Raw genomic sequence first — 26,827 nt, forward strand, 5'->3', positions numbered from 1 at the left:
ACTGCGGCGTTTGTTCAAGCACTAGTTTAGTAAGCAGCTCCTTGTGCCGAAAATTTGAGTGACAGGTCCTCTTTAATGTCCACATATTTATTCTGAATACAGTATTTGGAGTTAGGAAAGAATTAATTTTTTGCCTTCCTCTTGATAAACATTATAGGAGCAGGTTGTATTTGATGGACCTGTGGTTTTATTCAGCCTAATCCACTGTGGTGTGAACATGATGCAGGTCCTCTAACTTTTTATTGTATAATTCTTTGCAGGTCCTTAATCCAGATGATCTAGAGCCTGCCGCTCATGAGAATATGATAACCCCAGTAGAAGAAACTACAATACAAGATGAGGAGTTCAAAGAGAGGATGGCAGCAAAACCCACTGAAGCCGGTCTACCAGGGGATGACCTAACAGATAATGGTCTACCTGGCTACACAGAGAGCTGCACTGCAGAAGAGTGTCCAACATCTGACGAGACATCTACCCTGGACACCGGTTCCCTTGAAGAAACAACAGTTCACGTTTCAGCAGAAACATTGCCTCTTCTCCGGCAGGGTCCTCTTCTGGTGGTGGAACTTCAAGACGTAGCCTTCCACCATCAATCTGATGGACAGAGGAGCATTTCAGAACAGTCTGAAGGATCAGTGGAGACCGATCAGTCAGCGCAGAAGTCTACAGAGAGAGGAGGCGAGAGCAGCTCTGAAGAAGTGGAAGCAGAGATCCCCATAGCAGACAGACGAGGAGGTCTGCGCAGGAAGGCTCGGGGCTACAAGGGACCACCCAAGAGAAGAGCCAAGTTATCAGTCTAGCTGATGCCAGTATATAACACGTTCTTCACAAAGTATTTGTATAACAGGATTATTCAGAATTTTTTTTTTTTAAGTTCTAAGAAGTTGTGCAAACATAGGCCACATACATTTGTATCTGTTCAATTTTAAAGTTTTCTGGTTCATGTTATTTTTTTTCTCGTTTGTGTTTTACTTTTGTGAGTTTTACCAGTTTTTTGTTATTTTTTTTTTTTTAAACCACTTTACACCAAGGTGTCAGAACCCAGCACAAGTGTTATACAATGAAAAGGTTGTGTTATTGAGAACATTTTCAAGTTTGTTGGTTAAGTAAAGCAGCTTTTGGATATTAAGATTTACCAGAAAGTGTGTTACTGACTTGTATTTTATACTACTGCTTTGGGAAAGGCTTTGGGAAAGGTCTACTAGGTCACAGCAAGCTAAAGACGGACTTCATGGTCTTTAATTGTGATGTAGAATCTCAACATAGTCAACTTATGTCACACGTTGCTCAGTAGACACATCCCAAATAATGGTGTACCAACTTCGATTGTAGATACAACTGTCTCCCCCAAAGCATGAGGAAAAAGGGTCCCATTATTACTAAATAAATGGAGCAGCAAGTTGAGGATGTGTCCTGCTGCTCCATTCAATACTATGGGAGTGTCAGAAATTGCTGCACATACCGCTCAACTATCTCTAGCGCTCCCAAGCACTGTGCGCAGCAATTCTCATGTTCCAACGATCAGATTTTTAACCCCTTGCAGTGCTTTAAAGGGCATCTACTACCAGGATGAAGGACTATATGCAAATGAGCCTGAAGGGCTCCAGGTTCCATAGGTGTTAATGGAGCCTGGAGCCCCTCATGCTCATTTGCATAGTAATGTGAATCAAAAATAATGTCATAAAGACCTGCAAGGCTCTTATATCACATCATGGGGGGGGGGGGCATAGAGGTTAAGCAAAACCAAATATATACATACAAATACACATTAATATTTCCCAATCACATTTACAAAAAAAAAAAAAAAATCCTGTATCATGCTTTAAAAAACATCACCACAGTAACTATGTTTGCCGAAGACCATACATACTACATGTCAGATGAACAGATTTTAATATATAGGGAATTCATTAACAATCTTCATTACATTACCAAAAATTACCCCTTTCTCCCCCATTTTTTGCAACTTTAACCCCAAATAAGATGACATAAATAGAGAATACTTGAATATTTGTAAATGTTGAACTAGCCCTGTGTATCTCAGAAAAAAAGGAGATTGCACACACAAAAATGCAGTTATGATCCTTAAAGGACATTACCACCAGGATGAAAGACTGTATGTAAATAAGCCTGAGGGGCTCCATCCTAGGGTTGGATGTCCTTTAAAGCACTACATTCGAAAGACATTTAAAATTAATGACGAATCTGGACAATAATGCAATGTGAAGCAGATACGTGGTTGTTTTTCAGCCTGTGTGTCACTGGTATCCACAGTGTCAATGACAGAAGACTCACATGGATTTGTGGAAACCACATTTGTGTATGAGAGCCCATAGAAATTCATTTAATTTTGAATCCATGGAGAGAACCATGACGAGAAACATGTGCATAGCATGTGCGATTCTCATGGCTGCTATAGGTAGGTGCAAAAATCAATGTCTTGCATGAATTTGTAAAAGCAAATTAAAATGTTAATGGCAGTGTCCACTTATACTTGGGGCAGCAGCGGGTGTAGGAGGAGTCTAGAACTGGATAAAAGAATAGAAACACTACAACCTGCTTATTAACACAAAACTTTATTATTACGTTCCACAGAAGGTGATCTCCCAATATGGGCCTTGTTATGTATAGCAGAATAATCCAGTCCATGTTGAATGCAAGAACATTATACGAGCAAAACAGCATTGATGCAGCCGTCATTTTCAGGGTTATTTGTGACCTGTGCATACTTTCCTGCAGGGCGAAAATATAACATATTACATTTTTATCTCTACCTTAAATAAGAGTCACGTTAAACAACTCCATTTAGAACTGGTAACCTTACCCCATATAACTTTGCCTCCTTGCGTGACGAGGCCGAGCTCACTGACGTTCACCTCGATGACTGTTCCTTTTGTGATGACACCTAACGTTGTGTAAAGCGGCGATGAAGGGTTCTTCTTTACACCCAGGATGGGCAAGCAGAATGTGGCTTTGAGTTCTGGATGGGTCACGTGGGCCTTTTTAAAACGTAGGCCCTAGAAAACAACATACATTTCGATAAAAACCTTGCAAGGGCCCTGATCTGACTTCTGTTGACCGTTATTATAACCCTCTTCCGAATACAGTATAAATGGTAAGTTTCTTACAAGGATTCTATAGACATAGATTCTGCCAGGCATCAGCAAACCAGAGAAGAGAATGAGGGACACTTGGAAAACTGACAGCAACTTGACCAAGAATGCCACGTTTGTCATAGGCTACTTACAACTTAGGCCCTACTCCGTGGATACTAACTTGCTAATCGGTGGGGTTCTTAGTGATGAGACACTAGCGGATCATGAGAACAGGGGTCCGAGGTACCTCCAACAGAACCCTCATCGCTCCCCGAGATGAATGGAGCAGACGGCAATGTATGTCTGTTCTTCTCCAGTCATCTCTATGGAGCTGAAGAGATTTCCCCTATAAAGACTATGATGGGAGTTCAATAAGTAAACAAGGGCAAATACTACAGGGTGCTGCAAAAGGTGTGAACATCTACAAAGTTAGGAAGTAAATGAAAAGGCTGCTGTAAATTTTTAGAAAACTCACCATAGGTCTAATAAATCTTTCATATTTGGGAGGTTTCCGTGTGAAGCCATCTCCGACAAAACAAACTTTAGTGACCATCCTCTTCCAAGCCTTCTTCTTCCTCTTGCCAGTGCGGATCACTTTGAGCACTTCAGTTTCTCCTTGTGCACGGACTTTGGGGAGAGGAACCTCCCATTTACCCTAAAATACATATAAATAATGCAGAGCTGCTCAGAGGTTTCTAGTATATGGGTCTCAGTTTGAAGCAAAGCGCTGAGTTATCACTTACTGCCTTCTCTTTTCGCTTTTGCTTGATCATATTGGAGAGGACTTTGGCGCGGCTTTGGCCTTCTCTGTCCAGGAGATACGCTGGGACGGCTCCTTCTGGAGTCTTCTCTTCCTTCTGTTTGGTGTTTCTCTTCTCGTGCATTTTTATTCTAGATGAATAAAGAGACTTGTATAAATAAGGGAATGTTTTTCATTTCACCGCTAGTATTACATGCCACAGGTCTACATTGGTTACCAGAGGAGGTCAGTTACACAAAGCATACGGATGCTCCAAAGCTTCCCATCACAAAATTGGATAAAATTGCAATGTTCTGCAGCCACCACTAGAGGGAGCCAACTCCATCCAGGTTTACAGGCAGCAGCATCCTCCTTATTATAACTAGCACATTGTAGTTGAAACAATCTTTAAAGGTATACAGCCCTCTTCAATATTTACAGCATATGCACATAAGTATACATTAGAAGGGGGACATTTCTATCCTTACAAGTGGCTGCTGTCCACATTCACATTTCTGAGACTTTCAAGGCCAGAGAATGGAACAGAGTGGTTCCTTGAAGTTACATGGAAGTGAACTGTGACATCTATCAGACATTTATAGCTTATCCAAAGATTAGGTCATAAATGTCCAGTAGGGCAATATCTCTTTAAAGCAAGGATATGCAGGGATTTAAATGTATTGTTAGGTTTACTTTCGTCCAACAGCGCCACATGTGTCCTTGTGTTATGTGTGGTACTGCAATTTTATTCTCTTCAAGAGCTGAAATACTAGTCACACCCACTGACATAGGTAGTGCTGAGGTGGCAGACGTTTTCTAACATCCCTGGTTTGTGAATCCAGAGCAATAATAATCTATTTATATATCGCCATTGAATTCTTTAGTGCTTTACAAATCATAGGGGACATATACAGAATAATATTGCATGACAGAGTACATTACAGAGTACAAACTGATGTGAAACTATAGGAATGAGGCAACAATCAAGACATAAATGGTCCGTGTAGAAGGATCCACACAGTATAGTGCGGCCTCTTAATCCAGCTGAAGGAACCAGTGTAAACTACAAACTATGTGGGGGTCACAGAACGTTACCATGAAATTCACCCTTTTAACCAACACAGCAGAACAACTCTTTAAGTAAGAAGGTCCCTGGATGGTTGCTCATATACTACAAAAAAAGGAACCCAATATAACGATGACCTCCTTATACATAATTTATGTACATAAACAAGAGCCACTTACGTCTTCTTCATCTGGATCTTCTCAGCATGGCGCTGCTTGTGGTACAGTTTAGCCTTCAGACCGATGAGTTTCTTAGCCTTGTGTGATCGCTCATGGGCCTCACGGCTCTCCTTCTTCCTCTTCTTCTCATGGTAATCCAAGCGATAACCGTACCGCTTACGGTGCAACTCGATGTAGTCGTTCTGAGGCTGTAAGAAAACACGAGAGAGAAGATCCAGGAATCAATAACACATTCTGACTGCAAACAATTGAGACCAGGGACAAGATTAATCTAAAAAATATTTATGTTAATGATATGTAAACAGGATGGACCATTTAACAATGATTTATTGGGGTGCAACACCCAACGATCTGTTTCACAATGTCTGTAAGCCCAGACCTCCTCCACTCTGTGTGTAATACTTTAGTGGGGTGCAGGGTGCTGCGTCCCCACAAATCACCTATAAACAGTCTTGTCTGTTGAATGATCAAATCATGATTTGCAGTTATTGTTATAAGCAGAGTCCTGGGCCTCACTTTCTAGAATGTCGCCTTGTCTGACTTGTTCTAGGAACGAAAAGCCTTCACAAAAAAAAAAAAAAAAATCAGGGTCCGCTCTTCTTCTGTGTATTATATCACCTGTGTTATTCTTCTCAGAAATTTGAGATTAAACTGATAACTGAGTAAAAACAGTACCGGGAGTGTGTCCCTGCACACTGGCGCTATCTTATAGACACACACCCCTTTGACAAGTGGAATGGTAACGCCTACTTGTCAATTTTAGAAATTTCAAGAAGGAATAACAGTACACAACCCCTGCACACCATCTGGAGGAGGACGGCTCCTCTCCAGTACTGACTGTTCCGTATAATGATGGGCAGCATAACACACGACAGCCCCACTGCCATCACTGTAGGGGGAGAAGGACAATATGACCCTTATTTACTTCATAATATAATCTAGTAAGAAGCCATTAGAGGAGACTGCGGCCTGTAGAGCTACAAGTCCCAGCAATCCCTGCAGCTGCCCCCGTGTATGACATGTCCGGGCAGGCACATGCTGTGTACACGTGCCGCGGCGGCTCCTCACCATGGCGGCTCTTTAGTCCTGTCCTCCCGCGCTGTTACTGTGTGTTCCCCGCTCCGGCCTGTATCCCGGGAAGCTTCAGTAGATGGTTATGTAAGAACCGGGAGGCCCGGGCCACCGCCACCGAGCAAGATGGTAGTAGAAAAAGAAGGCTCCGCCCACAGAGCGGGCGTGACGTCATTTCCGGGTAATACCATTTCAATGATCTATTCTTTCAATGGAAATCAACTCTATAGACATAGAAGTCATGGACAGTACGGATACCAGCGCGGTGACACGTGACACTTTTTATTTATTTATTTTTTTTTTACACACATCCTTCAAGATAGCGAACTCGAGATTGGTACATTCCACACAGGAGGATTATGGGAAGAAGGGCAAAATTGTTATGGTCGCGCAGTGACGTCATCGCGTCATGTCATCACGTGGGAAAGAGTTCAGGGCATGGAGGTCACGTGGTGTATATTAGTGTGAAGCCGCCGCTGCGCTGACAGGTGAGATGTGCGCTCGTGTAGGTCACTCATCATAGCGAGGGTCAGAGGGTGTATGTAAGCGATGCCCCAGCACGTGTTCTGGAAAATGGAGATGTACTTTAAATCACCACATGTGGTTCAATTCACACCTTGGATGAATAAGCTGCGATTCCGGTGGTTTTACCTTAGCAGATCTGTAGTGTAGATCTTCATCACTTTTGCCCTTGGCAGTACACAATGCAGGATGATTATTATTTTTTGCTAAGTATTAATTTCAAAGCAGATTTTTTTCTTCCCCTGCCCTTAAGTATTGGATTGTTATAAAATTTCACATTGAGTTTGGTGTGGATGTAGTCATAGCTGACAGATCAGAGTAGTAAGACCCTATACAGCTTCCTCCATCTTCCTCCACGAGACCTGTGGCACAAAGCAGAGCTCAGGGCTAGAGTTTAGCAGCTCTATTCAGATCGCCTCCATATCGTTACCTTATACCAGTTGTGTTTGACAAAGGCCCAGGGATCCGAAACGTCCACTGTACACTACTGTAATTACAATAAACTTTAATTGCATTGATACTATGTTGTGCACAGCCTTTATTATCCATAAGTCTTAGGGGTAATTTTCTAGCACACTGTACATCAAGAAGTGTTAACCATCCATTTATGAGTGTCAGGTCGGATGCTGGGGCCCCCCTTATACCTTGGGCCCAATAGCAGCTGCTATGGCTGTTACTGCTGTTACTGCTGTAGTTACGCACCTGACTCTGGGTTGCACAGCCAGACCTGTATTGAAACTACAGGTCCGCTCATCTCTACTCAGAACCCCTGGTCCATGTGTCTGGTGGATGTATGACGACGTCTTTAGCTAGATTCTCACACCAAAATAACAGTTGACTGCAAATCACGTTCTCGCATATAATTGTAAAATACGTAACAGAAAAAAGAACTTCATTTAGTAATTTTGGTCTTTACCATATGGTAATTTGCAGGGTCTGGGAGCAGATCCCCTACAATCTGCGCTTATACAGCTGATACATTCTTTGACACGTTCAGAAGAAGACGTCTTAATAGTTAACATGCCGTGTCTGTAAAATACAAAGAAGGGACAATGTTGGCCGTCTTAAAGTCTGTGCTTGGAAGGTCTCCTGTTCACCTAGAGGTAAGTAATGAGGGGAACTACCACATTGTAATCTTTAAGTGGCCATAGTTGTGGGTCACATGGCAGTCCTTGTACCCAAATGTTGAGAATGTATGGGGGACTCATGGGAGGTTTTCCAGGTTATTCCCACACTGTAGATAATAATTTGCACATATTTGTTGGTAGTCCATAAAGGGGTTGGCCACTGCACTGCGTATTTTCGTAATGTAAGTGTTGGGGGCAGGATATTGGATAATTTACCACTATACATCTAGTAATAGTTCTTCTCCGCTTTCATCAGCCAGACATTCCTGTCCATACAATGGCTGCGGATGGAGGGTCAAGTGATCTCTATCTGTCTATGACCAACAGGCCTGCCATGGCTTTAATCTTATATTCATAAACACTATCATAAGGTCCTGGCAGGGCGATTGTTCATGGACTGATAGAGATCACATGACCCTCCATCTGCGGCCATTTTTTGGCAGGAATATCTGGCTAATGAGGTAAAAGACAGGAGGCTTCACTTTACATATGAAGAAAGCGGAGCAGAACTTCTAATAGATGTATATCAGTAAATTATGTATATACCCCCCCCCCCCCTCTACATACATTACAAAAACATGAGGTAAAGTGGCCAAGCCACTAATTCGTCACACAACTAGAGAGATGATTTTACTCTATCACTAAGAACTGGACAACTTTTCAGTGGGAATCACTTATGAGTCATTCTAATGTCAAAGTGTTAAAGGGAAGCTGTCAGCAGAAATTGTCTTAATAAACTACTACCGGTATGTTATTAAACCACTTAAAGGGAACCCGTCACCACATTTGCATATATACAGCCAGTGACAGGTTCCTATAGAGGCCTTTTCACTGACACCCTTCTTTTAGCTAAAATTTGTTTCCCTCACATCCTCATAAATCAATTTTATCTTATGTTACCTTAAATCATAGGAGGTGTGTCTTGTTCAACCTGCCCCTCCAATCTACTCCTTCCCATGCCTTATTACCATTCAGCAGTTCATGTCATGTTACTAGGTTGATGTCATCAAAGGTCCTGTGCACTTTACATTTGCAAAATGTACCATATACTGTATATGTTATTGATGACATGAAATCACAGCAGCCTCCATGGATTTGTACTCCTCTCCATCCTCTGTGATTTCATGTCATCAGATACATACAGTACAGTACGGGTTTGCTAATGTTAGGTGGCTAAAAGACCTGAGCTGATGTCACTTTGGTTACATGACAGGTTTGTAACACAAGGCTGTCAGTCAAAATAAGGGGGTGTGGTTCAGTGGTAGCCCAGGAAACGAGAAGAGTCAAAGCCAGAAGACATGAGCCAAAAAAGCTAATTTGCATATTAAGGTATAGTCCCTCACTGGCAGCTAATTTCAGGTGATATGGGGAGGACTTGTAACCCTTTATCAGCAGGCATTCTTAGTCAAGGTGGTAAAATTCTGGTCTAGAATTGATCATACTTCAGGCTCGGCGTGATAGCATGATCCAGAATATCAACTCTGAAGATGCCAATTAGTTTTATAAAGTCATGGAAGCAGATAGTTTAGTACTGAAGTGAAGCTCTCCTCCCCACCTCATTTGGTTCTGGAGGGCTGTTTAGTCATGGTCTAAGATGCAGAGGTGTCAATTACAGCAAAGGGGGTGTTATGGGATAAGAAGAATTTGTTTTCACTGCTTGACTCCCGCCTTTAGGACTTTACTCTGAAGTGAAATGTAAATTGGTTGAATAAAGTTCTGAGGAGAGGAGAGATTGAATTTGGTAGTAAACTCTCCGCCTCCATGACTTTATAAAGGCAATTTACATCTCACTTCAAAGTTGATATTCTGGATGATGCCACCACACCGGGTCATAAAATAAATAACCATGATCTGAAAAGTGTTAAGATTCTTGACAACAAAATGGTGGTAGTTTAGTAGGATATTTTCTACTCATAGATTCCCTTTAAAAATTGTTAAGTTGCCCCATTGGGTTTTTGAATCCTTCAAAGTATGTCCATCTAATGTGTTCAGTGCCTGAGGTCACACATGCTCAGTAATGAACGAGCTGGCTGGCTATAGTGGGTATTTTTTTCAGTTTTTCAATCTGTATTTTGATATTTCCCCATACAGTGTGTCCATTGCTGTAGAAGACAACGATTACTGTGCATTAGACCAAGACACCAAAATGGCCAATCTAGGAGCTACAGTATGCCCACAGGTATGATGATTTACTGACTAAATATTATGTCCTACATAGAAAATGTCTTAATGTTTTATTGGACATGTGTATCACGTAAAATTCCAGTGGCGGCTAAGTGACAGCAGATATTTTAGTGCCAGTGGAGTTTATATTATACAGAATTACTAAGGCTTTACTGAAATGCGTAGCCCTGACTCCATATCTCCGGACTCCTTTTCCTTCCCTGTATATGTGACTCCTGACCAATTTTAATACATTGGGGCAGGTTTACTAATATGGTCTCATTAATGGTTGGAAACCTTCCTCAGAAATGAACAGGATTATATTTGTATTTAAAGGGGTGGTAAGAAAAAAAAATTCGAATCCCCTAGGGATGTTTACACAGTAAAGATCATTTTTAACCCCTTACTTTACTATTTTACTCAGGAGCTAAAACGGCAAAAAAACTATCACTGGTCCTGATGGTCAGTGTAATATTCCTGAGTGTGGGCGGGGAGTCTCTAAGCAGAGACTTCATGATCCCTCTGTGCTATAAGATGCTGGGTGCTGACAATGTGCTTAGATTATCTGGGTACAAGGTGTATATACACTATTTAGCTTCTGAACATTCTACTAGTTTCTGACACAAAGAAAAAGAGAGATGAGACAGATCAGAGATGAGAGATGATGAGATCCATGAGATGGATATAAAACACAATGACACTTTCACCTCTACTGACTCGCCTATAATACACACAGTCAGCTCGGCTATATGCCTCCCTCCCATCCCCCTTCCCTGGATAAAGACCTTTTCTTGCCTGTAGCTTGTAGAGTTGGTCTCTGCACGCAGCTGCTTGCTGTGTCTGAGCTGGTCTTGTAATGCAGGGGGAGGGCAGAGAGCACTGCAGTGTGCAGACAGGAGAAGCTATTTATGAGAAGAACCCGACCATAGTCAGAAGATTTACGGTCGTATCGGGGACAACCAAATTGTGTACACTGGGACTGATAGAGACAGGGTGGAATTATATCTGTGAAATGCTGTATTATTGTTAATAACAGTGAATTAGAGGATGTGTCATTTTGTTATCCTGAGTACATATAAGAATCTTGTCTTCATGTGAGTAGCCCTTTACTGCAACATTGGTTCAAACTACCGTCACTTCTACTGTTTTGCAGGTGACATCAAATCTTTGCGGAGTATCATCAACCCTCCCGTATCCAAGTAAGGAAAAGTATTGGGCCTGGTCCTGCTGTAGATTTCTTTATTTCATTCGATCATAAACTACAAAGAATATTTCAAACATTCCGAATTGCCATCAATCTGTAACTTCCTGGACAAACATAGAAAGAACGGACTTTCTATCAATGTCCACTAAAATAAATATAAGAATCCATGTTTTCCTTTTTTTTTGGTTTTTTTTTTTGTGTTTTTTTTTTGTGGCTACTGGAGCAGGACTGTATCTTGACTAGAATTACATTTCGCTATTTCTATTTGAATGATGACGGTCTGTGAATTTTGATATGAGAAGGACATATTCGGATGACAAACCTGCAACCAGTTATGCGCTTGTTCTGTTGGTCTATAATGTCCTTTGCTATGTTTTCACTGCAGGATCAGAAACATAGGAATCATGGCTCATATTGATGCTGGGAAAACCACAACAACAGAGAGAATGTTATATTATTCTGGATATACCCGTGCTCTCGGAGGTAAGAAAATGCATTAAAAGGAAATCCACTATCAAAATCAAACATGGTACACCAATTACTCATAGATCCAGGCACCGTGACTCTGATAATCTTTGTATACTTGTTATCCAAGGCCTCCTTCCTTTTAAAATTCTAAAATGTTTACAATTATGCTAATGAACCAAAGGGTTTGGGGGGGGGGGTCCTGAGCCCCTGAATGCTGCAGCTTCACAGGCTGTTACAATGAGCAGAACACAAACTCCCCCACACTTCCTGCTGCTGCTAGATCACACAGGCAATGAGAGAAGGGAGAGAGCAGGGGGTTTGGTGAGATATGTTCTGCTCATTGTAACTGCCAGTGAAGCTGCGACACGGAGGGGCTCCGGTAACTCACCCAGAGTCCTTCAGGCTCATTAGAATCATTTTAAAATAGATTTTTGGAGGAAGGAGGCCATTACCACAGTCGCAGTTCTTAGATCTGTGATTAAATGTTCCTGGTTTATCATGATGAATATTTATTGTAGAAGTTTGTAGAAGTCATGATATTTCTCCGTAACAGATGTTGATGATGGGGACACAGTGACGGATTTTATGGCGCAGGAGAGGGAGCGTGGGATCACTATTCAGTCGGCCGCTGTTACATTTGACTGGAATGGACACCGGATCAACCTGATTGACACTCCAGGTTCTCCCTGAGTCACTATTTCATGGATTCACTGGATTTCAGACAAGAATTGTAACCAGTTTCATATATTCTGAACAATGTCTTGTGTCTTTCACAGGACATGTGGATTTCACCGTAGAAGTGGAGCGCTCATTAAGGGTGCTGGATGGAGCCGTCGCTGTGTTTGATGCCTCGGCTGGTGTGGAGGTATGATAGATTATTGTAATTGGTCCTCCTGGCTTCTACCGTGAGGTTATACACCTCACCAGCCATTCCCTGCCTGGCTATCAAGCACTTGCCCCTACAAGGGACAAGGCTGTATTTTTTGCATGAACCCAGCAATCCCCTGATGAGCCCATAGGGCGAAACAAGTCTTGTCGGGACATGGGACATTGGATTCAGATCTCAGCCATGACACACTTTCTCTAGACTATAGGGGGTCAGAATTGATGTTATACTGACTCCCCTCTGACGCTTTACCTGACGCAACCTGCTGTTATTAGGCCAATAACAGGGCCAGCTATTGCAGGGTCAGGTTCCAGTCGGGACTGCGGTTAAAAAGGACCCCAGTTCCGAAGCTAGGCCTTTAGGGTGCGATAGTTCTATAGTCCATAATAGGGATTTTTGTAGGGTACCACTACACGACCTTTGAGTCTTTCATACCCTTAATCCTACTGGACATTTTCTTTCTACCACCCGATTCTTTTCCTGTGCATTTCTGTGTGTACTCCCTACGGTGTTATACCCCTATACCCATAAACGGCCTTTACTGCATACTGGAACACCGGTGTTTTCGACACCATCGATTAGGAGTCACACATATGCCCCTAGTGGGAGTCCGAAGCAGTATTTCACTCCTGAGGTGAGTTCTCCTTTTTTACTAATTATATCAACTGTCTAAACAGAGGACAACCCAGGCCCACTCTCTGATTCCCGATTCATCTCTTTTACTTGTAGATTGGTCATCCCTGCCGTGGAACTCCACATCTTGACAGTGAATAACTGTACCTTTATGTTAACTTTGTAAATAAATTTACTATTTAATAAGTAATCACTAGTTGTACTTTCCTTTTAGATTATTGTAATTGGCACACGATTGTGTAAACTGTTATATTATATTGGCGTATACATATATTCTATAAAATGGCACTTCTCCACCTACCCACTTTTACCCCTCACACCCGTAATACCTGCTGGTCAAGGGTCCATGGAATCTCCAAATTGCCTAAAATTATCTGCCACTGAGGTGCTGTACCTTAAAGGGTTTTGTCCATGAAAGAAAGTCCTCAAATCTTAATCCATTAGTGATGATAACATGATGAAGATAATAACATATAAATTATATCAATATATAGATTTTAATCCCTCACTTTGCAGTTTTGTGATTTTGATTTGATTTTGTGATATTGTGTTTCTAGGCCAGGACTTTTAGCACCTATTACATGTCTATCTGTACTCTTCCACGTGCATTAATCCAGTAGACTTCCCAAAGAGCAACTGTGCAACTACATGACCACCCAGCACTTTAGTACATGGGCACAATTGTAACATGTCCCCTTTCTTCCACCAAGGCTCAGACGCTGACGGTGTGGAGACAAGCTGACAAGCATGCTGTACCACGAATGTGTTTTTTGAACAAGATGGATAAGACCGGAGCCAGGTACTTTAAGTGATATAACTGGGATTATTTGGGGTCCCAAAATGGTTTAAAACATTTCTGAGAATGGGAGTTCTAGAGGACCTGTCATTAGATTTTTCCCCCCCTTGACTAACAATGCCTGCTGGTAAAGGGTTACAAGTCCTCCCCATATCACCTAAAATTAGCTGCCAGTGAGGCCCTGTACCTTAATACACCCCTTAGCGCTCTGTGGCGTAGCTGTACTGCGCAGAGTCCTGGGAATAGCAGAGACGATGCCGGTGCAGCTGTGCACAGGAGCCGAGCCGGGGGGGTCACGGGGATCCCAGGCTAACACCCGCGGTCGGAGTGGGCTCTGATCGCGGGTGTTTATCCTGTTAAATGCCGCGGCATTTAACATGCCTTCCGGGGGTCTTTCCCCCACAATCGGCGCCCCGCGCTGTTTTCGGGTGCGCCGATCGTTGCTATGGCATCTCTGGGGACCGGTCGGGACCCCAGAGATGCTTGAAGTCAGTGCCTTTAAGATGGTGTCTGTCACGTCATCTTAAAGGCACAGTGTCAGCCTATGCATGTGCATAAAACCAACCCTACCCCTACACTCCTCCATAAATCATCAATGCCTCTCCAACTGTACATTCAAAACACCAAAAGGAACCAGAGCGGCAACAAACACTAATGTATAAAAGTAATACTCTTTATTGAAAATAAATAGATTCGACATATATAACCCTCAAATGGGGAAAAAAATATATCAATACAATGTATAGGGCACACAAGTAGCCCAAGATGGAATAAGGGCAACACAGGAGACGAGTGGCTACCCCTATTAGCCCAGAGTCCAAATAATGTAATTGATAATAATAGTAATACAGTCAAAATGTTAGACTCAAATAGATAGGGGAAAAGTGGCAATAGTGCAGTAGAGGTAAACCATACACAGCACTGGAGGTACCATCCAGTGTTGGGAAAATATCATATTACTATTGCACACTGACCCGAAAACATGGTGGACAGACGCTGGGCAGATCAGAGGAAAGCCAAAGGATGCACCCCGACGCGCGTTTCGCACAAATGCTTCGTCCTTCCCTGAAGAGCATTTAAAATAAATGGTCGGCCTGCCTTGCACATGACTCTTCGGCTCAAAGTTTATGGGACCATAGAAGACGGTGCTTGACTGTAGCAACATAGACATTGAAATACAGCAGCTGGGATAATGTTTGACCATCACTCAGATCTAAGGGGAAATGGGGGGTAAGGACCCCTGTTTTAGTGATGGGTCGGATCCCCACTGCCAGAGCTCCCAGTATTGAGGGCACCGTGTGCCTTTCATTATTTATAGAGGAAGACGTGTCATTTTTCTTCTTTAAATAACAGACGCAGGATGGAAGTAATCCTAAGAGAAGAAAAGCAATTGCATATTTAGTTTCCGTCACGCTCTTCTGAAACTCTTCACAAAGTAAGATGGGTTTAAAGTGGACCATCACTATCCCTCGTTAGCTATAAGAGTGGGGGGCAGCGTAAATCAAGGTTGTCACTTGCAGTGTCTTTGAAACCTACTTATATTTATACATTTTATGTTTTTTTATTTTTCAGTTTTACATATTCCATTGAAAGCATCAAAGAAAAGTTGAAAGCCCGGCCCTTGTTATTACAGGTAAAATGTTCTCATTTGTAGATCAATGCTAAAATGTAATCCATTATCCACGCTAATGCCTTTATGTCGTTACTCAGTTAAAATTTAACTAAACTTTTACATTTTTATAAATCCCGTAGTGCAGATGATACTAGTAAACTTTGTAATATACTTTATTAAAAAAAATCTGTTGCTGTGTCCTTCTTCTTCCCCTGCCTTTCTTCCTTATTGAAACGGAACCTGTCACCACAGATCAGCTTAATAACCCCAGACAGCACCTTGGAGAACACTGTAGAGTCCTCTCCGTTCTTCTGATCCTGTTATTCTGCATTGCTGTTTTATCAGTCGATGAGGCAGGATCCAGTCCTGAATCCACTGACGGCTGAGAGATAAAAGAACCGGATGAAGTGTCTAATGACTTAACTCATCAGTTTAATATCATCAGAGAGCGGAAATACAAGAGTGGCAATTCAAGGTTGCCATATGGCAGCAAACTTAGTCATAGCCCCTCCTTTTTCAAGATGAATTACATTTTTAATTTGGTCCTACAAATCCTTAAAGCAGTGATGGAGAACCTTTTAGACACAGAGTGCCCAAACTACAACCAAAATCTACTTTTATGTCGCAAAGTGCCAATATGACAATTTAAGCAGTAACCTATTGATCCCAACTGTATCATAAGTCTTAATCGTTTTGGCGTTCTGCGGACACAAATACAATCGAAAGAAAATTTGGATTGTACCCTGAAGAGGAAAAATCAGGGGACCCAGAGTAGGAGCTCCAACTATAATCCATCTCTATCCACACCTTCTTGTGTAGTCCTTGCAGCCAAGAAGGTGTTACCAAGAATAGTTTTGGACCGCAGGAGGAAACCTTCAGTCATGTCTAGAAAATTTGGTGCTGAGGTGAAGGCCTGTGTGCCCACAGAAAGGGCTTTTAGTGCCACCTCTGGCACCCGTGCCATAGGTTCGCCACCACTGCATTAAAGTAAATCTACCAGCCGGATCATGTAATGTAAACCAAGGACGCATATATACAGCTTTGTTCCCCCTTGGTCTGTCTCGGGTCTTCTATCTTTCTTAAAGCCTTTATCTGGCTAAAACAGACTTATAACATTATGCAAATGAGCCTGAGGCGGTGTTTCCAGAGCCCCTCGGGGTTCCGTTGTGTTTTAAAAATTCACACCTCTCCGCAGACTCGCCTCAGACAAAAACCCGATGATGTCACCCATATCTCAGCAATTTCTGTGCACCTCATTGTGGTTGTGCGCTGCAGAGACAACCATGCATGCGCAAGAATTGTCGAGAGCTTGGTGAAGTCACAGGCCCTCTGGCTGCAGCAGGGAAGGGAGGAGGCGGGTAGTAATGCTGCGAAGAGGAGTGAATAAGTAATAGACTGTGGAGCCCGGAGGCTCATTTGCATAATTTAACATTTTAATTTTTGGCCTAACATGGCTATAGAACTGAAATAGAAGACCCGAGGCAGCAACATGTAAGTGTCCTTGGTTTCCATTAAATGATCCTATTGGTATATTTCCTACAGGGCATACAAATGATGTGTAGGAGTTAAGTGGATGGAGAAGGGTCTCGCTGGCCCCTCTGGCTTGGTTGGTGCCTTATAGGCACAAGTGTGGGTGAGGGCTGCTGAGGGTATCGCATGATAATGATCTGTTGGACATGATAAAAGCCACTAGGAGACACAGCATGACTCTTTCTCTGCATAATCTCAGAATGTAGTAGTCACTTCTCATGGATAACCTACCCCTCCAGGATAATAGTTTGGTGGTGGTTTGTAAGTTCAATTCTCTCAACTGATTATCTTTCATTGTACTGATTGTGGTTTGATATTTTTCTTGGATCATGACACATGGCTTCACCCGGTCCATGTGTAGGCTGTGAACGGGACCAACACACTGAACAATTTCTCCTATACATCCTATTTCTTTCTATGTACAGCTTCCTATAGGTGAAGGAAAATCCTTCCAGGGTCTGATTGATTTGGTGTCCATGGAATCGCTCAGCTGGAGCTCACGATCCAATGAAGATGATGGGAGAAGATTTAAGAGGAAGCCTTTGAGTGACTTAATGGATCAGGACCTTCTACAATCGGCCAAAGAAGCCAGAAATGCTTTATTAGAACAAGTAAAGTTTTAAAGTAAATATGTAAAATGACTGGTGGTTTGAGGATCTGTCATGGGAAAGCCAAGTACCCCCATAGTACCCCCATAGTACTGGACACTGATAGATGCATTGCAATGTAAGGCTCTGTGCACATTGAATCAGGGTTTCTGTTTTGTATGGAAACCACATTACAGTCACTTAACATCACACAATGGGCACCAACTGTGCCCAGCAGAAGGAGACTTATTGGGGTACTCTGCCTGGGTGGTTAACTATCTGTCTGAATAAATAGCACTGCATGAAGTGTTATTATTGCCATAATCCGGGAAGGTTGTGGACCTCTGCAGTTTAGGTTGGTGACCTGGGGTTTTTGCATTGGTCTTTATGCGTCTCACATTGGTGGAAATGTCTCTTGTTGCAGGTTGCGGATCTAGATGATGATTTTGCCTCATTAATGCTCGAGGAATACAGTGAGGATTGTAATCTCATCCCTGTAGAAAAGGTACGGCAGCCATCTCCCTTACATTAACGGGATATCTGTATCACTCATGATGTATGAGAGACGACAGTGTTATCAATGACAAGTAGGAAGGAGATTTCAAATTCATGGGATATTAGAGGACTTTGTGATGATACCACGGATAACCCCATTAACTGTATTGTCTGCTGGGCTTTTAGTTTGTTAGAATAATACAATTACCTGCTCATGGGACCCAAATTGTAGGGGATTTCCACGACTTTATTATTGATGACCACAAAATGTAGTGTAATCAGGCAGCATGTTATAGAGCAGAAGCATCTGATCAGATTGTACATGATATCCTACTACAGGCAGCATGTTATAGACCAGGAGAAGCTGAGCACATTGTACATCATATCCTTTCTGCAGGCAGCATGTTATAGAGCAGCAGGAGCCTGGTATTTTGTACAAGATATCCTACTACAGGCAGCATGTTATATATCTGGTCCCATCTGCATGGAGCATGTTATAGAGCAGCAGGAGCCTGGTATTTTGTACGAGATATCCTCCTACAGACAGCATGTTATAGGGCAGGAGAATCTCTCCACATTATATATCCGGTCCCATCTGCAGGCAGCATGCTATGGAGCAGAAGGAGCTGAGTAGATTGTACATAATATCCTTCTACAGGCAGCATGTAATAGAGCAGAAGGAGCTGAGCAGATTGTACACTATCCTTCATGCAGGCACATCTTTTTGAGCAGAAGGAGCTAAGAAGATTTGCATATGGCTTTTTGAGAAAATAATTTAATACGAACATGTTGCACGTATGTCCGTGCCCGTGGAACCGGGCCCGTATGTGAGTCCTCACATTATACAGAAATGTGATGCAAAGATTCCCTGTCGGCTGAACCGCAGCGCCAGCATTGGATTTACTATTACATACATATTACTGTATAATGCAAGGACTCCCGTCCTGTGCAATGCCTACACATTTAACCAACATACGGGTCAGTTTCCACAGACGGAACCTAATAGTGTGTAGCCGGCCTATCTAATATATTTTATATATATTTGCAGATTACACTGCATGTTTACGGTAACCGGCTCCCTTTTAAGTACAAAACTAACGTCTTCTTTCCTATTGATATTTTGAATGGTTGTATAATGTAGTTACAGGCGGCCATCCGCAGGATTACACTGACGCGCTCAGCCGTCCCTGTACTATGTGGCAGCGCCCTGAAGAATAAAGGCGTTCAGCCCCTACTAGACGCCATCACCTTGTACCTTCCCTCTCCAGATGACTGCACCCACGACTTCATGTAAGTACATGAGGTCAACTACTATTTCTGTATTCCTTTATTCTTCCAGCCATAAAATGGCTTCTAGGGTATGAAGCTCCGGATCTGATCCCTGCGACCGCCCTTCAGCTCACAAAAAGCTGCTTTTTTTAATGGAGATATTCAGCTGTTTGTCTGCAGAGCAAATACTTGCATGGATCTAGTTCTGACATTGGATTGAAAAATATAAACATAACTTATCTGCCCAATATAATATGTTCTGGCTGATTCACGTGTTTAATATGGGTGAATATTTGCTGAAAGTCTTTTGGACTTATATGAAATCATAATTGGCTTGTTCTTTCCCTTCTAGGTCCTGGTACAAGGATGACTTGTGCGCTTTGGCGTTTAAGGTTGTTCATGATCGGCAGCGTGGACCCATGGTGTTTGTCCGGATTTACTCAGGAATGATGAAGGCACAATCCGCAGTGTATAATGTGAACAAAAACTGCACGTATGTAGATTTTTAAGATTTTGTGTTCAGTAATTTTTCTTAGTATATCTTTATAGAAGGACGGAAATCAAGGCTCCAATCTACTTCTCACAGGGGGAGATGTATTAATGTGCGGGTCATTGGACCAGTGCACAGTAGGACTAGACAGATTAATCCCTGTATCTCATGCTGGATGATTAATCTGGTGCAGTTTAAGGGCTTTTTCACATTGGCGTTGGTGCTCAGCCTCAGTTATGCATCTGTTGGTTTTGTCTCCGTTTTTCTTTGGTTTTGTCTCCGTTATGCATCCTTTTATCTCCGTGTCCACAAAAAAAAAAAAACGTTGCTTAGCGAACATCACACCTGGTTTCTAAGCCTCATCAGTCAAAAAGAACGGATTTTTCATCACGGTTTTTTTGGTGACCCATAGACTTCTATTGCCTTCTGTAATTCACATCAGTGAAAAAATAGGACATAACAGATCAGGGAAAATACAAGTCATTGGGGGTCATTTACTAAGGGCCCGATTCGCGGTTTCCCGACGTGTTACCCGAATATTTCCGATTTGCGCCGATTGTACCTGAATTGCCCTGGGATTTTGGCGCACGCGATCGGATTGTGGCGCATCGGCGCTGGCATGCACGCGACGGAAATCGGGGGGCGTGGCCGAACGAAAACCCGACGGATTCGGAAAAAACGCCACATTTAAGAAAAAAAATGTGTCGCGAAAATTACACTTACCTTCACCAGGTATAGGCCAGTGATTTTCAGGGCATTCCAGCGCGCCTCCAGGGAACTTCAGCGCAGCAGCGCCACCTGGTGGACGGCGGAGGAACTACCTTAGTGAATCCTGACCGGACCCGAATCCACCGCAGAGAATGCGCCGCTGGATCGCGAACGGACCGGGTATGTAAATCTGCCCCATTGTGAAAACACCTAAAGAAATCAATTGCTTTGTGAGGCATCCGTGGAAATCACTGAAGCACGGAGGTGGAAAAACAACGCTAATGTGAAAGAGCCCTAAGACTGGTGAGTTTGTACTTCAGTATTAGTTAGTTAGTTTATTAATTAGTTAGTATAGTTTGCTGCGCCAGAATATTGACTTTTCTGCTGTGGCCACACACCCTTTTTTAACAGGACACACCCCCTTTTGGACCAGTTGTAAAAATTGCCTACAAATGGTCTAAAACCCTCAATAAATCTGGTGAATACCATTTGAGGTGCAAATTACTCCAGTGTTCTGGTGTAGACGTCTCTCCGTAGGGTCCCTTATATCGCATTTCCTGACATCAGCCGGTCTCTCATTTATATGGAGTCCAATATTTTGTTGAACTTGTATGTTAACTGGTTCACGCCCGCCCGCCGTGTATTCACGGCGGCGGTCGGATTGCGCTGCATGGAGAGGGCTCTTGGGCTGAGTCCTCTCCATAGCCGGTAAGTCTTTGCTTCATATTGCAGCAAAGGCTTACCGGTAACACCCGCGATCGGTGCTAAAAGGTCGTACAGTCCTAAAAATGATATAATTGAAAATATTATCAAATGTCGCAAAAAATGACACCACCCACAGCTCCGTACAACAAAGTATAAAAAAGTTATTAGCCCCAGAAGATGGCCAAATAAAAAAAAACATTTTGTACAGGAGGTTTTAATTTTTGTAAATCTATGAAAACATTATAAAACCTATACAAATTTGTTATCCACGTAATCGTACCGACCCAAGGAATAAAGTAGACATGTCATTTGGGACACTCGTGAAAGCCCAAAAGAAAATGGCGCAAATGCTGTTTTTCCAGTACATGGTGTGGAATATTCAATACCATCACTATGAAGTGCAATTTGTTACGCAGAAAACAAGCCGTCACACAGCTCTTTATTTGTAAAAATATAAAAGTTATAGTATTTTGAAGGTGGGGAGTCAAAAATGGAAATGAAAAACCAGGAAAGGAACCGGTTAAAGGAAATTTACCATCAATATAAATCAAGATAAACCGGAGACACTTCCTTATAGAGACAGGAACCGTGATACTTCTAATCTCACTGCAGCAGAGGAAGTTTCAACACCCAGTTGGTGGCTCACCTGAGCATGTTTAGGTTTGTAAAGTTGTGCAGAATAGGCTGAAGCTATATGAATGGAGATGCTATTGTTAAGCTTTATCTACATCATCCCCAACAAGCTATTTACAGCTGACAATGTTTTTCCTGCCCCTCATACAGGGAAAGGATGAGCCGCTTGCTCTTGCCATTTGCTGATCAACAAGTTGAAATCTCCTCCTTATCTCCTGGCAACATTGCTCTAACTGTGGGCCTTAAACAGGTAAGTGTGAATGGTTACGTTAGATAAGGGTTGTCATGTATAACTCTTGTACCTTTCAGAAGCTTCATATAGGACTAGTAGGACTGTGTGCTTTGTGTGTAGGCTCTGGAAATGGATCATACTGACGTGAAGGGCTTGTATCTCAAGTGAGAATCCTCCCCTATTCATGGTTAAATCCACAACAATTGTACATTTAACCTGTGGATAGGGATAGTAGTCATTTGTGTATTAGTCGCTATATATAGGGAAATTCCACTGATCAAAATATAGCCGCCAGGTGACACTAGATTCCTGCATTAAAATGTCTCATTAAAAAAACCACTGTAATTTTTGGTTGTCTAATAACGAATACAAAATGTTCACTATCTTTGTACTGATATGTCTACCAATATGTTTTATAGACCGCAACTGGAGACACTATTGTATCCTCCAAAGCTTCTGCAGCCGCTGCTGCCCGCAGAGCTGTTCGGGCCGAAGAGAGGACTAAGGACAGAAAGTCTCAGGACAACCTGGTACTAGCGGGAGTGGAGATCCCAGAGCCCGTCTTCTTTTGCACTATCGAACCTCCCTCTGTAGCCAAGCAATCCGGTAAATCCTCATATATTTTTTTTTTTAATAAGAATTATAAGGATTATTTATCTTTCCAGAGATCTTAGTAGCCCTGTACTACACCTTACTGCACATGCACTGTGAATTGTTGAACAGGTTTATCCATTGTTTTATTAAGTTCACTACTTGCAAGAATGGCTTAAATTTGACATGGATTATAGGATGCATTGAGCACCTTAAAGGGAACCTGCCTTTTAAATTAAGCCACCCAACAGTAAAATGTTCTTCTACAGACAAACCGCATTTGAATTAGGTAACCAATCGGCAAAATTACTCGCTCACATCGCCAGACAACACATGCTATCTCCTCCAATTTTACGTATACGTTCATCAAATGGTGATATACTGCAAACCCATTCAGATATATTAGCTAGGTTCACAGAATTTTATAGCGACCTATACAGACCATCCCTAGAGAAGTCAGATAGTGACATAGAACACTACCTAGATAGGCTAAGACTACCAGTCTTCACAGCGGAACAAGCTAATCTCCTAGAACAGGAGGTAGAGGAGGCAATAGACCAGTTGAACAATAATAAATCACCTGGCCCTGACGGGCTCCCTAAGGAAATATACAACAAATACAGAGAACAACTCCTCCTGTGCTTACTAGGGATGTATGAGGCCGCATTTACTGAAAGAGCACTTCCTAGATCATTAACTGAAGATACCATTATTGTGATTTTAAAGTCAGGCAAGGATCCGCTGGAGTGCGGTTCTCATAGGCCCATAGCATTATTAAATACCAATTACAAGGTCCTCACCAGAATACTAGCATCCCGGCTTAACAATATCATACTAACACTAATACACCCAGACCAATGCGGGTTTATGCCAGGAAAATCCACATCAGACAATATAAGACGGGTACAAGTGATTGCCCAAATTGGACAGACGAGGGGGGGGGGGGGAGACTGGGCATTGGCCTCCTTGGACACTGCCAAGGCATTCGACTTGAATGGCCCTTCTTGAATCAATGCCTTCGGAGGATGGGATTTGGACCTAACTTCTGCAGATCGATTAGCATATTATACTCCACACCTAATAGCAGATTATTAAGTAATGGAGAGTTGTCCCCTACCCAGGGGTGCACCTAGCCTTTCTGCTGCCTGAGGCGAACTATAGAAAAACGCCCCCCCCCCCCATACATGTAAAATATCAAGGAGTGTCAGGACCAGACCCAATGTGAAAAATGTGAAAATAAAGCAATGCAAAATACATAACTATATAATACACACAGCGAGCTACTACAAAGAACAATATACATAAAACAATCCGCCATATAATATAAAATCAATACAGTGTGCCGCCATATACCATATAATACATACAGCGTGCCCCATATACCATATAATACATACAGTGTGCCCCCATATACCATATATTACATACAGCGTGCCCCCATATGCCATATAATACATACAGCGTGCCCTCATATACCATATAATACATACAGTGTGCCGCCATATACCATATAATACATACAGCGTGCCCCCATATACCATATAATACATACAGTGTGCCCCTATATACCATATAATACATACAGCGTGCCCTCATATACCATATAATACATACAGTGTGCCGCCATATACCATATAATACATACAGCGTGCCGCCATATACCATATAATACATACAGCGTGCCCCCATATACCATATAATACATACAGTGTGCCCCTATATACCATATAATACATACAGCGTGCCGCCATATACCATATAATACATACAGCGTGCCGCCATATACCATATAATACATACAGCGTGCCGCCATATACCATATAATATATACAGTGTGCCGCCATATACCAGATAATAAATACAGTGTGCCCCCATATACCATATGATACATACAGCGTGCCCCCATATACCATATAATACATACAGTGTGCCCCTATATACCATATAATACATACAGCGTGCCGCCATATACCATATAATACATACAGCGTGCCCCCATATGCCATATAATACATACAGCGTGCCCCCATATGCCATATAATACATACAGCGTGCCCCCATATACCATATAATACATACAGTGTGCCCCCATATACCATATAATACATACAGTGTGCAGCCATATATCATATAATACATACAGTGTGCCGCCATATACCATATAATACATACAGCGTGCTGCCATATACCATATAATACATACAGCGTGCCCCCATATACCATATAATACATACAGCGTGCCCCCATATACCATATAATACATACAGCGTGCCCCTATATACCATATAATACATACAGCGTGCCCCCATATACCGTATAATACATACAGCGTGCCCCCATATACCATATAATACATACAGCGTGCTGCCATATACCATATAATACACACAGCGTGCCGCCATATACCATATAATACATACAGCGTGCCCTCATATACCATATAATACATACAGCGTGCCCTCATATACCATATAATACACACAGCGTGCCGCCATATACCATATAATACATACAGCGTGCCGCCATATACCATATAATACATACAGTGTGCCGCCATATACCATATAATACATACAGCGTGCCCCCATATACCATATAATACATACAGTGTGCCCCTATATACCATATAATACATACAGCGTGCCACCATATACCATATAATACATACAGCGTGCCACCATATAATACATACAGTGTGCTGCCATATACCATATAATACATACAGCGTGCCCCCATATACCATATAATACATACAGTGTGCCCCATATACCATATAATACATACAGTGTGCCTCCATATACCATATAATACATACAGTGTGCCCCCATATACCATATAATACATACAGTGTGCCCCCATATACCATATAATACATACAGTGTGCCACCATATACCATATAATACATACAGTGTGCTGCCATATACCATATAATACATACAGCATGCCCCCATATACCATATAATACATACAGCGTGCCGCCATATACCATATAATACATACAGTGTGCCGCCATATACCATATAATACATACAGCGTGCCGCCATATACCATATAATACATACAGTGTGCCGCCATATACCATATAATACATACAGCGTGCCGCCATATACCATATAATACATACAGCGTGCCCCCATATACCATATAATACATACAGTGTGCCCCTATATACCATATAATACATACAGTGTGCCCCTATATACCATATAATACATACAGTGTGCCACCATATACCATATAATACATACAGTGTGCTGCCATATAGTATATTTTAAATGGTGGCACGCTGAATGTACATACATATATATATATATATATATATATATATATATATACACATATACAGCAAATATACAGACATACATATATATATATATATATATATATATGTATATTTACATATACACATACACATACAAATACACACAGACAAATCTATACATACACACACATATACATACGTAGAAGTTACCTTTACTTTTTTTTCTTCTTTTTTCTTTGGCCTTGTCCTCTGGTGGAAGTGGGGGTGTTGCCGGGGATGTCGTAACGGGGGGGGGGGGGGAGCCGGTTGCCGGGGATGTCGTAACGGGGGGGGGGGGTTGTCGAGCCGGTTGCCGGGGATGTCGGAGCGGGGGAGAGGGGTGGTTGCCGGGGATGTCGGACGTCGGAGCGAGGGGGGGGGGGTGGTAGTGACGGACCGAGGGGGGTTCGAAAACGGAGCGTGAAGGGGGGGGGGGCAGCGCGGACAGGCTGGGGCGGGGAGCGGTACTTGTGCCGGGCCGGTGGATGAAATAGGCGGGCTGCGGGGGTTGGAAGTGTCAGCGGGCGCGCAAGGGGGAAATTTCTGTGGGCGCGCAGGTACAGCCGCGCACGTGTTGAATAGATGGGCGGGCTGTGGGGGGAAGTGACGGCAGGTACATGTGCCGGCCGCGGGCGGGTGCATGTGATGGGTGGCGGATTGTGCGGGGGGCAGGGGGGGCGGTTTGGGTCGGGGAGATGTAGCGCCCTCAACACATTCCGGGAGG

General features: G+C 42.6%; 3 protein-coding genes across 4 annotated transcripts in view; 2 read left to right on the forward strand and 1 right to left on the reverse strand.

Annotated features, from left to right (window-relative positions):
- FAM169A (family with sequence similarity 169 member A) overlaps nucleotides 1-1,147 on the forward strand; it is a 44,628-nt gene extending 43,481 nt beyond the window's left edge. For both annotated transcript variants that reach the window (XM_072138480.1, XM_072138489.1), the window contains exon 13: nucleotides 261-1,147. In XM_072138480.1, coding sequence (XP_071994581.1) covers nucleotides 261-800 — 540 coding nt within the window. In that variant the 3' untranslated portion in view covers nucleotides 801-1,147. The remainder of the gene's footprint in view (nucleotides 1-260) is intronic.
- A 1,413-nt stretch (nucleotides 1,148-2,560) lies between these two features.
- Nucleotides 2,561-6,308, reverse strand: NSA2 (NSA2 ribosome biogenesis factor). Its single transcript, XM_072138517.1, has 6 exons — nucleotides 6,148-6,308; nucleotides 5,080-5,267; nucleotides 3,839-3,986; nucleotides 3,571-3,750; nucleotides 2,825-3,017; nucleotides 2,561-2,733 (listed from the first exon to the last, which is right to left on the reverse strand). The coding sequence occupies exons 1-6, from the start codon at nucleotides 6,148-6,150 to the stop codon at nucleotides 2,666-2,668; spliced, it is 780 nt and encodes a 259-aa protein (XP_071994618.1). The 5' UTR covers nucleotides 6,151-6,308; the 3' UTR covers nucleotides 2,561-2,665.
- A 184-nt stretch (nucleotides 6,309-6,492) lies between these two features.
- GFM2 (GTP dependent ribosome recycling factor mitochondrial 2) overlaps nucleotides 6,493-26,827 on the forward strand; it is a 29,009-nt gene continuing 8,674 nt past the window's right edge. Inside the window, exons 1-15 of the mRNA XM_072138529.1 lie at nucleotides 6,493-6,638; nucleotides 7,606-7,775; nucleotides 9,891-9,978; nucleotides 11,116-11,161; nucleotides 11,552-11,649; nucleotides 12,188-12,313; nucleotides 12,411-12,499; nucleotides 13,864-13,952; nucleotides 15,522-15,582; nucleotides 17,517-17,702; nucleotides 18,103-18,183; nucleotides 19,315-19,463; nucleotides 19,795-19,935; nucleotides 22,129-22,228; nucleotides 22,630-22,816. Coding sequence (XP_071994630.1) covers nucleotides 7,725-7,775; nucleotides 9,891-9,978; nucleotides 11,116-11,161; nucleotides 11,552-11,649; nucleotides 12,188-12,313; nucleotides 12,411-12,499; nucleotides 13,864-13,952; nucleotides 15,522-15,582; nucleotides 17,517-17,702; nucleotides 18,103-18,183; nucleotides 19,315-19,463; nucleotides 19,795-19,935; nucleotides 22,129-22,228; nucleotides 22,630-22,816 — 1,492 coding nt within the window. The 5' untranslated portion in view covers nucleotides 6,493-6,638; nucleotides 7,606-7,724. The remainder of the gene's footprint in view (nucleotides 6,639-7,605; nucleotides 7,776-9,890; nucleotides 9,979-11,115; nucleotides 11,162-11,551; nucleotides 11,650-12,187; nucleotides 12,314-12,410; nucleotides 12,500-13,863; nucleotides 13,953-15,521; nucleotides 15,583-17,516; nucleotides 17,703-18,102; nucleotides 18,184-19,314; nucleotides 19,464-19,794; nucleotides 19,936-22,128; nucleotides 22,229-22,629; nucleotides 22,817-26,827) is intronic.

The sequence above is a fragment of the Engystomops pustulosus genome, chromosome 1, assembly GCF_040894005.1.
Source record: "Engystomops pustulosus chromosome 1, aEngPut4.maternal, whole genome shotgun sequence".
Lineage (NCBI taxonomy): Eukaryota > Metazoa > Chordata > Amphibia > Anura > Leptodactylidae > Engystomops > Engystomops pustulosus.